This window comes from Vanellus vanellus (genome assembly GCF_965231255.1).
Source record: "Vanellus vanellus genome assembly, chromosome: 2".
NCBI classification, from domain to species: Eukaryota; Metazoa; Chordata; class Aves; order Charadriiformes; family Charadriidae; genus Vanellus; species Vanellus vanellus.
This window is the reverse complement of record NC_138906.1, coordinates 161346209-161359250: the sequence shown is the minus strand read 5'-3', so window position 1 is coordinate 161359250 and position 13042 is coordinate 161346209. Positions and strand designations below refer to the sequence as shown.

Sequence of the window (13042 nt, the reverse complement as noted above, 5' to 3'; positions counted from 1 at the left end):
CCAGTGGCCCTTCTTTATTCTCTGTGGCTCTGCGGAGTGGCCGTGGGCCACATGGTGGTGCCGTCCAACCAGCTGCATGAACATCCCTGTCCTCCTCGTGGATTTGTTACTTACTCAGTCTGACAGACCTGGACAAATACTCTGGAGTTAAACTGAAGCTTCTGCTCCTATGTGTTTCGTTATCTCCACAACTTAGTAGCTCTAACTCAATGACACCTCCTTTCTCCTGTCCTCTAAATAGCAATACAACTATAAAGTTGCAGAGTGGCTGTGGGGAGTTCCATGTATTACATCAGAGGTAAATGACTTAATAAATTAATTTGATAATTTAAAAAAAAAATCCTACAGCCTTATTTAAACATGTGAATTTCCTGTTAGGAGAAGATGATCTTTAGGTTTGATTAGACTACAAGAAGACATTCATAGAATCATAGAATCACAGAATAGTTTGGGCTGGAAGGGACCTTAAAGATCATCTAGTTCCAATCCCCCTGGCACGGGCAGGGACATCTCCCATTAGACCAGGTTGCTCAAAGCCCCATCAAGCCTGGCCTTGAACACTTCCAGGGATGGGCTTCCCTGGGCAGCCTGCTCCAGTGGCTCATCACCATCACAGTAAAGAATTTATTCCTCATATCTAATCTAAATCTACCCTCTTCCAGTTTAAGCACTCCCTGATAAAAGGTTTATCTCCATCTTTCCAGTAGGCCCCCTTTAGGTACTGGAAGGCTGCTATAAGATCTCCTGAGAGCCTTCTCTTCTCCAGGCTGAACAACCCCAACTGTCTCAGCCTGTCTTCACAGGAGAGGTGCTCCAGCCCTCCAGTACTCCAGGTTGGGTCTCACCAGAGCAGAACAGAGGGGCAGAATCACCTCCCTTGACCTGCTGACCACATTTCTTCTGATGCAGCCCAGGCTATGGCTGGCCTCCTGGGCTGCAAACGCACATTGCAGGCTCATGTTGAGCTTCTCATCAACCAACACCCCGCAGTCCTCCTCAGGACTGCTCTCAATCCATTCTCCGCCCAGCCCATATTTGTACTTGGGATTGCCAGGACCCACATGCAGGACCTTGCACTTGGCCTTGTTGAACTTTATGAGGTTTGAATGGGCCCACCTCTCAAGCCTGTCCAGGTCCCTCTGCATGACATCCCTCCAGTATGTTGACTGCACCACAGAGCTTGGTGTTTTTGGCAAACTTGACCCAGTACTGACCCCTGAGGAATGCCACTCGTCACTGTTCGCCACTTGGCCATGGACCCATTGACCACAACTCTTTGAGTGTGACCATCCAGCCAGTTCCTTATCCATTGAGGTGCAGCACATTGAGGTACTGGAGCGTGTCCAGAGAAGGGCAACAAAGCTGGTGAGGGGTCTGGAGAACAAGTCTGATGAGGAGCAGCTGAGGGAACTGGGGTTGTTTAGCCTGGAGAAAAGGAGGCTGAGGGGAGACCTTATCACTCTCAACAACTACCTGAAAGGGGGTTGTAGCCAGGTGGGGGTCGGTCTCTGCTCCCAAGTAACAAGTAATAGTACAAGAAGAAAAGGCCTCAAGTTACACCAGGGTGAGGTGTAGGATGGCTATTAGGAAAAATTTCTTCACCGAAAGGGTTGTCAAGCATTGGAACAGGCTGCCCAGGGAAGTGGTGGAGTCACTATCCCTGGAGGTATTTAAAAGATGTGTAGATGTGGCGCTGACGGACATGGTTTAGTGGTGGACTGGATAGAGTTAGTTTCATGGTCGGACTTGATCTTAAAGGTCTTTTCCAACTTAAACGATTCTATGATTCTATGAATCCTGGGAACAGGCTGCTTCTACAGACAAAGGAAACACACTTTCAGCCTAAAATGCATTAGGCAAACTAGTTGATGGATATGCAGGAGTAGGAGGAAAATATCATTCAAAGGACTGATGAAAGATACGTGCATGAGGAAGAGGCACTTCGTATGTGATTCCCCAGCCACAGAAAGGGGTCAGGAGCAGCCAGAGTAGCAGAAATCTTACTTCTGGTTGATACAAACGCCGCTTCGCCCCTCGGGCAGGCACACCCGCGCCCCGGCGGGGACACAGGCCGCAGGGGGACGGGGGCGGTGGCTGCGGGCGGCCGTGAGGGCGTTGGGGCGGGGCGGACACCACCACAGCTGCCCCGCCCGCCCCGTTGCCGTGGCAGCGTCGCGGCGTCCTGTAATGGCGGCGGAAGCGGCGGCGGGAAGCTGAAGGCCGGCCATGGTGCGGAGTGAGTGTCGCCGAGAGGCCGCTTTTCTCCCCTCTTCCGGGACCCTTCCCTCCTCCCCAGGTTGTGCCCCGCTCCCTGGCCACCCTGTTCCCTCTCCTCACGCTTGCCCCCCGTCCCCGCCATTCCCCACACCTCTCTCCCTTCCTGCCTCCCTGGGTGAGCTGGTTTCATTCCTCCCTGGGAATAACCATCCATTGTATGTCACCAAGCATAGTGCACGGGTGCGTTTGCCTCCCGAAACAACCCCTGAGAGGCCCAGGAGCGGGGTGGCCCAGGCGGGGACCCCTCCGTGTGTGGGGAGATGCTGGCCGGGATGGTTCCTGTCTGGCCAGAGCTGTCAGCGCTGGCCTTTCCCTGCTCTTATAAGTTTTCAACACAACATGATAGTGTAATTTTTTTTTTTTTTTATGTAGAAGCAGCTGATGCCGATACTTGATAAGAGACGTTAAAAAAAAAAAAAAAAAAAAAAAAAACAAACACAAAAAAAAACATGAATGAGGTTAAAACACTCCATACTATTACTTATGAATCCATAATCTTTTGGAGGTAAAGCAGCATGACCAAAAAAGACTGAGTGCTCATACATATCACTCAAGAAAAAAAGATACTGAGGAATTCCCTTCATCTGTGATTTTTCCCTGCAATCTATCTTGATTGTATACCATCACTTGATTGTATACCAGCCCTTGCTGGGCTAAAATAGTGCTTTGGAAAGGAGCTCTTTCTCTCTGCAAGAAGCTGGCAGATGCCTGCTTTGAGCAGGCACCTCCTGAAGGAGAACAGCTTCATATCCTGAGCAGCACAGTATGAATTTGAGTCTTAAAATAATGGTGAAATACTTCACTTTTCTGAAATGCAGGTTTCCCCACTGTTTCTCGGTATACCTACAGCTGTCCATGTGCTTATTCTTTCCATTTCTTTAATGCTTTCTTTCATATGTGCTCCTTTTTGAGTAAAACATCTAATTTTTGGAAGCCCAGCTATTAGATCTTCAAGATCTGTTATCTCCAATTGATTGATGCCACCTCTTACTCCTGTATTCTCATGAACACAGGAGTAGCTGTGAACTCTCAGGTTGATCCATTCTCCTATTACTGTGCACAACATCATATCTTCTGGTTAACGAACTTCTCAGTGAGAAATGGTGTTACAATGTGTTTCGTCAACATCCTGGGAAAGCTTTTTTTTTTTTTTTTTAATTTGTTGTTTTCTCCTGCAAGTTTGTTTCCTTCATTCCTCTTAAAAGAACTAGATAGCATCCAAAATGTCAAATATTTACTCAGTTCCCTGCAGCAGGCCCCCAAACAGGTCTCTAAAGCTCCACTGTAGCATCTATTGGGAATGACTGTCTCTGCTTTGCAAACCGTCTGGTAATGAAAGTGGACGTTTTTGCATAATCACTGCAACAATCACTTCAATTTTCTTTTCATCAGCGAAGGGAAATCTGACTGTAATAAAACTCTGTCTGGAATAGTTTGTATGACTTCTTTTTGCATAAAAGGTATGGAGCATAATGTTGTCTCCAGTCTTTATGTATACAGAATGTGGAATATTGTTTTCTTGCTCAAACATACCTGTTTGCACTGGAAATACTGGCACTGAAAGATCTGCTACCAAACACATTAGTAAGCAGGCCATTTATTTTTGTTTTTTAATTTCCAGCAGATTTGCCAAATAACTTATTAGAAATGCCAATATTTCTCATATTTTCTGTGAAGACTAAAATATTTAGTCACGGTTATTGCCATTTTTTTTTTTCTGTTTTATCTATTAATTATTTCTGTTTTCTCTGCTAATTTTCTTTTTTTTTTTTTTTCTGTTTTCTCTATTAATGCCTAACAGGATTAAAAACGTCAAAGACATTTACCTTTTCCAATATGCTTTATGTGTAGACAGGATCCTTTCTTACATCAATATCAGTATCACCATTATATAATTCTGTAAATCATGTTAGATTAAACTGTTGAAGAGAAGGGATATTTAACCCTGGTCATCTGTAAATAATATGGTATATGCAAAACCAGTTTCACCTCTTTCCCAAAGGCTGTAGATAGAGGAGCTACACGAACACAAGCGAGTTTGGGCTGTATTGGTACGTAGTTTACCCAGCTTGTAGCAGACCAGTCCATGTGAATATGTGCAGCCATTCCAGGACCACTAATAAAACTGAACAATTTCATAAACCTGAGAGGTTTGTCCCTGAGACAAAGAAGCAATGAAAGAATATTTTTAATTAATGCACGGTAGGAACAATTTGTTTTCACAGATCTCTATACTTTTTACTTATTTTTCTTCAGATTTTTTTAAAGGCTTGCTAGTCTTTTTTTTTGGCCTTAACAATCAAGAAAATGCCTATGCTAATTTTATAAAACCCTAGTTTTTTTAATCAGTACTTCACTGTAGTTCACTGCTTGTCAAGGAGAGGAAAATTCTAGTGCTTTTTTTGATGCAGTGGGCTGGAAACAAAGTAATAACATCTAGCTCAGGAGTGAGCACTGGTTCTCGTTGAATTCATTTACCTTCATTACACAGAACATTTTCACTGTTTGAAAGATTGCCTGGCATTTAATATTACTATGTGAAATCTCTGAACACAAGTCTCTGGTGTCTTTCAGCTACTGAAGCTCCTTTGCTGGGCTGCTAATGAGCTGGTAGTTCTTAAGAAATACCCAGGATTAAACTTCATTCTAACATAAACATTTATAAGCATGAATTAGTTATGGCATTGCCTCAAGCACTGAAAAAGTGAAAAATATCTGCCTGCTTTTAGCATATATCCTGCTTATTTTTGTACAGCCTGTGCTGGCGGAAGCATATGATGACACACTGTAGCTCGTTTACTTTTTGTGAATATCTGGCATCAGGAAATAAAAGAGCATAAAACACTCCGTTGCTTGTCTACATGAATCAATCTGCAACCTGAGCTATGCTGAAAACAATGGATGCTGGATTAATTCCCTCAAGGGTTGTATCACACTCTTCTGGAAGACTCAGCAGGTTTCATATGGATTTTTCTAAATATTACAGGTGCCATGAGTGTGTTTCACAAATTACGTTTACTGTGGCAGAGTGGGCTGAAGTTACTTGGCACACAATGTCTTCTCTAGCAGACTTTTTTTTTGGTTAGGATTCCTACTGGATATGTATTCGGTATGGTGGAACAAACGATTCTAATGATTTTATATGTTGTTCATAAGTCAAATGGTGGAAAATGACTAAAGGGACATATGACATCTAATGTTTCTTTCAGTCACTGAAGATCTCGTTAGAAGACGTGCGGAGCATAACAACTGTGAAATTTTTTCACTGGAAGAAATCTCTTTACATCAGCAGGAAATAGAAAAACTAGAGTATCTTGACAAATGGTGTCGAGATTTAAAAATTCTTTATCTTCAGAATAATCTGATTCCAAAAATTGGTAAGTGTTTTCTGGATGTGTTTCTTTTTAAATGGATTTACATGCATAATTTTGAAATCAGAAAAAAGTATCTGTTGTGTTATACTTTAAGGTAAAGAGTGAGTAACTACAGAGTGAGTAACTACAGAAAAGTTCTTTGTGGATCTGCTCCTATAAGATTTCCTTTCCCTGTCTCTTTAATAAATTTCTAAGAAGCTCAGGAATTTGCAAGAGGAATTTTAAATGAAAAGATCATACTGAGATAGAAGTCACTAGAATATGAGTGTGGAACACCTTTTATTGATTAAAACCTTATAAACCAAGATATAACTTAAATACCCTGTTTTTGTGGCAAACAGAGAAACAAACAGTTTAGCCCATACACCATGGACTGTGATATGATAGGACTAGCTGTCCTTATGTTCATTTATAAAATCAGTTTTTATATAAATTGTATTTTTTGTTAATATTGAAATAATTTTAATTTAGATAAAATACTTGCTTTTGTTCGTAAAGACGACTTTTTACAGCAAAGTCTCAATGGTCTTCCTGCACCACAGGAGAAGGTATAATTTCACATGGACTGTGTTTTATGGCATAGGTTCACATATCTGCCAGGATCTCTACAGAAAGATACGACATCAGGCCTTGGGCTGAAAAATCTTAGACTCTACAGATACCGTGTAGATGAAGAATGGAAAGTCAAAATTGCTCAGGAATTATATTAGCATATTTCTTTGAAGTTCCCTAAGAGTAAGAAAAGAAAATCCAGTTTTAGGGTGAAATTCTGTGCTCAGGACTTGCAGGCAAAGGCTTAAAATCCTCTCGAGGGGCTCATCAGGAAACTCCTAGGGAGTATCTGTACTGATAACATCTGCATTTCTTTGAGTGGAGGAATCTTCTCCCAGAGAGAATAAGGTTTTTGAAACTGCTTTATGCTGCTCTGCCTCATCAAAAATGAGACCAAAATAAGTTGTTTTTCTCTCTGTCACTGTGTCCTCAGTAAGACACAAGACTTCACCTTGTTCTTTTGACAACACTCATACCTCCTTTCGTACCGTATTTCATATTACCGTTCACATTACTGCATTTTGGAAACAAGATTTTTTCAGCAATGTCATTTCTGAGACAATTTTTATCTTAACTTACTCTAACTGTAGGAGTTGGAAAAGTATGCAACTTCCTACTTCATATATTGTTGTATAATGTAATAACTTTCCAAGATAGTACCTTAGTAACAAATGGGAAAAAAAAAAAAAAAAGAATACTAAAAAACAAAAAAGGCAGCACTATATGAGTAGTAACCAAAAGGGTTACCAATAGGGTTGTGTTAGACTGAATTTGAGAAATAATTCTTCCCAGTGGGCACAAACATCTCCACGCAGAGCACATAACATTTCCAAGCACACTTCAAAATATCGTAGCTGAATGGTTTGTATTGACCCCATTGGGACGTGTCATTTCTCCTCTTACAGAGAACCTTTATGCAGCCCTCAAGATCTGACTTGCCTACTAATCAGACAGCAAGTTGTAAAGCATTCACTGTATGGATGAGTCCTGGTTCTTTTCTTTTCTATAAATGGGAAAAAAACCCACAAGATGCCATTGGCTTCAACACTTGTCTCTCACATCTTCTTGCGTACAGGCACTGCCATTATAGAGATACTATAAGAACAACCAACAGCCAACCTAAGCTGCACAGGTCCTTGCTGAGAAATTAATTTCATCGTATTTGTGAATTATGAAGAAAGCATCTCTCCAAGGTCTTAGCAAACTAGCTGGTAGGATTCATGTCACCAAACTTTTAGACGTCTATGTCTTAGACAGTTACTGTGGCCTCTGTTTATCACCAGTGATGAAGAAAAGGTGTATTTTTGAGCACAATTTGGTTCACTGGTTCTAGACAGCCAATTTAAGAGAAGACAAATTGCACCTTGAAGAGCCTATTCCTCTTTATTGATTATAGAGGAGCCTAGACAACTAACTCAGCTGTAGATGATCTGTGTTGGTTAGATGAAGCTCCTGCTACTTGAATTTGTTTGCCTCAGCAGGGATAGTTTGTACAACAGTTAATCAGTGTGGCTTGTGAATTAGAGGTAAACTTTATGACTTCATTGGATAGGTTTTCCAGTCAGATCTTCAAAACATCTGGCTATTGGGGAGAAATTGGTGAACTGTGACACAAGTTATACTATGTATCTTGTCTCAGGTATATGTCTCTGACCTGTTTGTCACGTATCTCAAGGGGTATTTGCATTTTTCAGACATTTTTGGGGCTGATGAAGATTGTTGCTACCCAAATCCCTCTTTATGCCCTTTCTGTATTCAAAAGAGGAAATGCTAGCCATTCTGACACAGCACCACACATTGTGAACCTGCTAATTTAAATAGTTCATGGTGAAAATAATACAGGTTAAATTCCAGATTAGGGAGTGAGGTTGGGGTGGGGTGGGGGGCTTTGTTTTGTTCACACTGAAGCCATATAATTCCTTATTTGCAAACTTTCTAAAAAGGGAGGACAGGGGATTTCTTGTGTTAACCCTGTAGATAAAAAGATCTTTAACAATTAAATATCTACTAAAGAAGCCAATCTTTTATATATAAGTGAGTGTAAAACTTTAATTTTATAAAGCTCAACTAAGTATGGCCTGATCCTTTCTAAGGGTCATGACAAATGGAATGTTTCACTATGCTTTTTGGCCAGTCCTCTTGCATTATATAAGTGTTTTATGTATTTGTGATAAAAAGTGAGTTGATAGCCTTCATTATTTCTTTTTACAATTTTTTTTATTTTAATTTGTGTTTCAGAGAACTTTTTGGTTTTGTCCTTTCATTAATAATAAAATATTAATGCCCAGTAATGTGATACATATTCTGATTTGTTCTTCCTTTTTTTCTAATTTATTGTTTCTTTGAAGTCAGGTAAGCAAGTAAAAAGATAATGCCCTTTCCAATGAAGAAAACTGAAATAACAGATCTATGTTTTGTTACAGAGAATGTGGGCAAACTAAAGAAGTTGGAATATTTAAATGTAGCTTTGAACAACATTGAAAGAATTGAAAATCTGGAAGGTCAGATTTTAAACAAACCATTTTGCCTTTTCATATTGAAACACTTAAGTTGTGACTTAGTGTAAGACAGAGTGGAAGCCTTTAAGTATGTCTGCCAGTAAAGATACTTTGTTGATTCTCAGAAAGAGCTTTTTTGTGCACAGGGTTTCAACAAATGCTTCTTTGTATCAAATGCTTCTGACTGCTGCAGTTTTGTCATTGAACTTCCTTGTATGTATTTTAGCTCGCTTTTTGCATATTCTCTCACCAGTGTTGCTGTGTTGCCAGCTCTGATAGATCTATTCTTTAATACTTTACAAAGCAAAAATCCACATTTTTCATGAAATTTGGAATTTCCCCACTCTAATGATAAGATAATTTGTTATGCAGGTTAGCTGCTGGAGGCATGTGAGGTTTCTTTTTTTCTTTTTTTTTTTTTTTTTTTTTTAATGCTATGCAGGCTGTAAAAATTCTCTCTTGTGTAATGTTCTATCAGTCATCTTCAGCAATCAAATGTCACACAGAAGAAGGTTCTACTCTGTGCACAGGTTGCATTGGCACTCTGGGGTATTTTTAAACAGTTTTTCAGATGATTCTTTTCTCTGTCATTGCATGAAGTTCCCTCTGTTTTTTTCTGTGTTTAACCCTTTATCCTGTCACTGTAACTCATAGAGTCATAGAAAAGAATCATAGAACAGTTTGGTTTGGAAGGGACCGTTAAAGGCCACCTAGTCCACCCCCCCTGCAATGAGCAGGGACATCTTCAACTAGATCAGGTTGCTCAGAGCCCCATCCAACCTGACCTTGACTATTTCCAGGGATGGAGCATCTGCCACCTCTCTGGGCAACCTGGGCCAGGGTTTCTCCACCCTGATCATAAAATATTTCTTCCTTATATCTAGCCTGAATCTACTGTCTTCTAGTTTAAAGCCATTACCCCTTGTCCTATTGCAACAAGCCCTGCTGAAAAGTTTGTCCCCATCCTTCCTGTAGGCTCCCTTTAAGTACTGAAAGGCCGCAATAAGGTCTCTCCAGAGCTTTCTCTTCTCCAGGCTGAACAACCCCAACTCTCTCAGCCTGTCCTCATAGGAGAGGTGCTCCAGCCCTCTGATCATTTTTGCGGCCCTCCTCTGGATCCGCTCCAACAGGTCCATGTCTTTCCTGTGCTGAGGGCTCCAGAGCTGGATGCAGTACTCCACATAATTGCATGTGCAAAGATCTAGCATTTTCCAAGATCAAAATCTAAAACTTAGAACCACCCATAAACACATTCCATATTACTTGAATAATTTCTGACTTGATTTCTTCCTCTTTCTTGATTCTGATTAGGCTAGTTGCTGGATCTTTAAAATGTCCACCTTGACAAGGGAAAAATACCAAAAAAAAAATCTGATTTTGTTTGTTGGTTGGTTGTTTTTTTGGGGGGGAGGGGGGTTGTTTTGTTTTTAAGTCTACAAGCTGATTGAAGAGGATGGCTTAAATCAAATAAAAAAAATAAGCTAACAGGCTGCACACAAATTTGTAAAAGTTGAAGAAATAGGCAGTGCATTACATATTTGGCAATTCGTTGGGAAACTTTCATCTGATTTTATGCCAGTAAATTTTAAGTTCCTCTGTCAGGATGTATTATTTATTACTGGGATTTGTCATTTACTTAGGAGCAAGCACATTTGGGAGTGAACATTGCAAAAATTTGGGTTATTTAAATTCCCTCTTACATTATTTTGAGTAGTTTATTTTCTTGCAGCTCGATTATGTATAAAATACTTGCCAAATCGACCTGCAAAGGAAAATAAGTGATTATAATGATGAGCATCGAAGTTGAGCTTGCTCTTAGCTAAGCTTTTTTACTCTTAGAGTCAAGGTTATGATTTATAGACAAATTATGATAAAAGGAGAGGCTGATAATTTTGTACCTAGATTTCCCAGAGCATTTTGTTAACTAATTTAGAGTTTCTATTTATAATGAACCAGTTTTGGTTAAGAAACAACATTTTCTGACTTGTGTTTGCAATTTAACTAGTGATAAAGTATTTACAATGATAGCCTTGTCCATAGATTGGAAATCCTCATCTTGAGTGGGACTGAATTTTTAGATAACCTTATCTTTACACTTGAATAAAGTTAGCTAAGCTTAACAGTACACAGAAATGAAACCTGCAATCAATCCTGCTCTACTGAAGCAATTAGACACTCTTTTAGCCATACAGTGAAGATGCAGTTAAGGAGGGGTACAAAGGCAACCAGACTGTTAAAACTGAAGCCCAGCTTATCTGTAAATGAAACATTTAGTAGCTCATCCAGTATACAAGCACTGACCCCAAAGTTTGGACAGCTATAAAACCAATAATAATAAGTTTTGATATTTTGTATTTCATTGAGATTTTTTTTCTTTCTGTAAATATTGTGTTCTCATAAACTTAGGCTGAGTCACCCTTTCACCTGTGTCTTGGAGAAGATGTATGCTGATAGGATGATATTAATATACAGAAAACAAATGCAGATAGTTTTATATCCAAGTGTGTGCATGTGTCTCTGTGTGTGTATGTCATCTGTACATTTATGTTATGGAGAAATTGAATTATGTTTTTTTCAACAAGGCTGTGAAGAACTGAAGAAACTTGACCTAACAGCAAATTTCATTGGTGAACTCTCCAGTATTGAAGCCCTAAGATGTAATATACATCTGAAGGAACTGTTTCTAGTGGGTAACCCATGTACTGAATTTGAAGGTTATAGACAATATGTGGTAGCAACTCTTCCTCAATTAAAAGTAAGTGTTTAAAAATTAAATTTGTATCCAAATCAATAACCAACATTGTTGACTGAAAATACTAATCCCAAAGAAAATAAATGCCAATGGTAGGAAAACTACGTGCATTTGTCTGACTGTCCACAGGAAATGAAATTCTATTCTGAAGAATAAGTGACTGCAGTAAATAATGGGATAATAAATTGGTTCTGTTTTGACTGAACCACATGCATTTGTTAACTTTTCCTGTCATTTTCACTGGAGATCCTTGAAAAAAGTTCTGAAAAAATAAATACACTGTACAGTTTTGGCTTTTTTTCTCATTTGCTTTTGTATCTACAATGCATTTTTAAATTATTTTCATGATTGCAGAAAGTTACCAGGTTGTTGGTACCATACGAACTGTATGTACCAAGCCAACAGTGTAAGACAGTAGAAAGATAGAAACTGATGTAAAAAAGCACTATATCTCATCAACTGTAAATAGATACTTTGAGATTGAGGTTTTGTGCAAGGATGTTCTTATGTTATAATTTCCTGCCATTGCAACAGTCACAGTCCTGATATACACTCCCACAATTTCCCTTGGAGAAGCACAGACGCTTGCTTAACTTATTAGGAGTATATTCAGCTCACTTAGTTGTCAATAGACTGACACATCAAAATAAATAACTTTGTAATAGTTTCCTGGCTTGAATCAAGGTCAGACAAATATCAGAAATGGCTGAAGGGGCTTCCTCTACTACATAGTCTAATAAGACCAATGGAAATTCCTGGCAAATGCAAAAAGCAGCTCTCCAACACACAAAACCATTTTCAGATCTGAATAGCAACTTACTGTTAATTCTTTTTAATACAGTATAACTTACATTGTGCTCTGGAGGTTTGAAAGGCATATTTTTAAATTTATAGAGAAAGTAATCTATACAAATTAACTTACAGTTTAATGGATTTATTGATTTGAATATATTTAAAATTTCTTAATGTCTGCATTGATGTTTTTTTCCCTTTGGGAAGTGTTTGGATAGCAAAGAAATAGAACGTTCAGACAGAATTCAAGCACTTCAAAACTATGCAGAAGTGAAACAGAAAATCAGAGAACAGGAACAAATTTACCTTCTCAAACGGGCCAGAGAAAAAGAAGAGGCTCAAATTAAAATGCAAGAAAGAGAAGACAAGAAACAAAACCAAATGCAATCTAAGCTTGGATTTGACAGGTAACCGTAAGCAACAACAATTTGTGAGTAAACATAATTGGTCTCTTTCTTCATTAATAATTTTATTTTTCCTCATTAAATAGTTTATATAATTCCACTTAAATATTTTTGTTTGTCTTTATTGTTGATTCTAGCAGAATTATTTTTCCTCATGCATGTTATCTCTAATGAAAAATATAATTAATTACAAACATAATTAATTGCTGACCTGCAGATGGTACAATAGAATTTTTCTCCCCAAACTCCAACCTAAATCATCTGGATGCCAAAATAGTGTAATTGATAGCTTCTTTCAGGAGAACAGCTGGAAATTGTTATTTAAGGTAACGTAGGGGTTCTGGAGAAAGCAGATGTTCTCCTATAATTTCTTTTGCTTTAGAGTTATTAGAT

General features: G+C 38.9%; 1 protein-coding gene across 1 annotated transcript in view; it reads left to right on the top strand.

The window, feature by feature from the left end:
- Positions 1–3749: 3749 nt before the first annotated feature.
- The window catches only part of DNAAF11 (dynein axonemal assembly factor 11), a gene marked incomplete at its 5' end in the record, with an annotated part of 35409 nt that continues 26116 nt past the window's right edge, over positions 3750–13042 (top strand). Inside the window, 5 exons of the mRNA XM_082499256.1 lie at positions 3750–3861; positions 5487–5654; positions 8627–8704; positions 11284–11456; positions 12453–12652. Coding sequence (XP_082355382.1) covers positions 3750–3861; positions 5487–5654; positions 8627–8704; positions 11284–11456; positions 12453–12652 — 731 coding nt within the window. The remainder of the gene's footprint in view (positions 3862–5486; positions 5655–8626; positions 8705–11283; positions 11457–12452; positions 12653–13042) is intronic.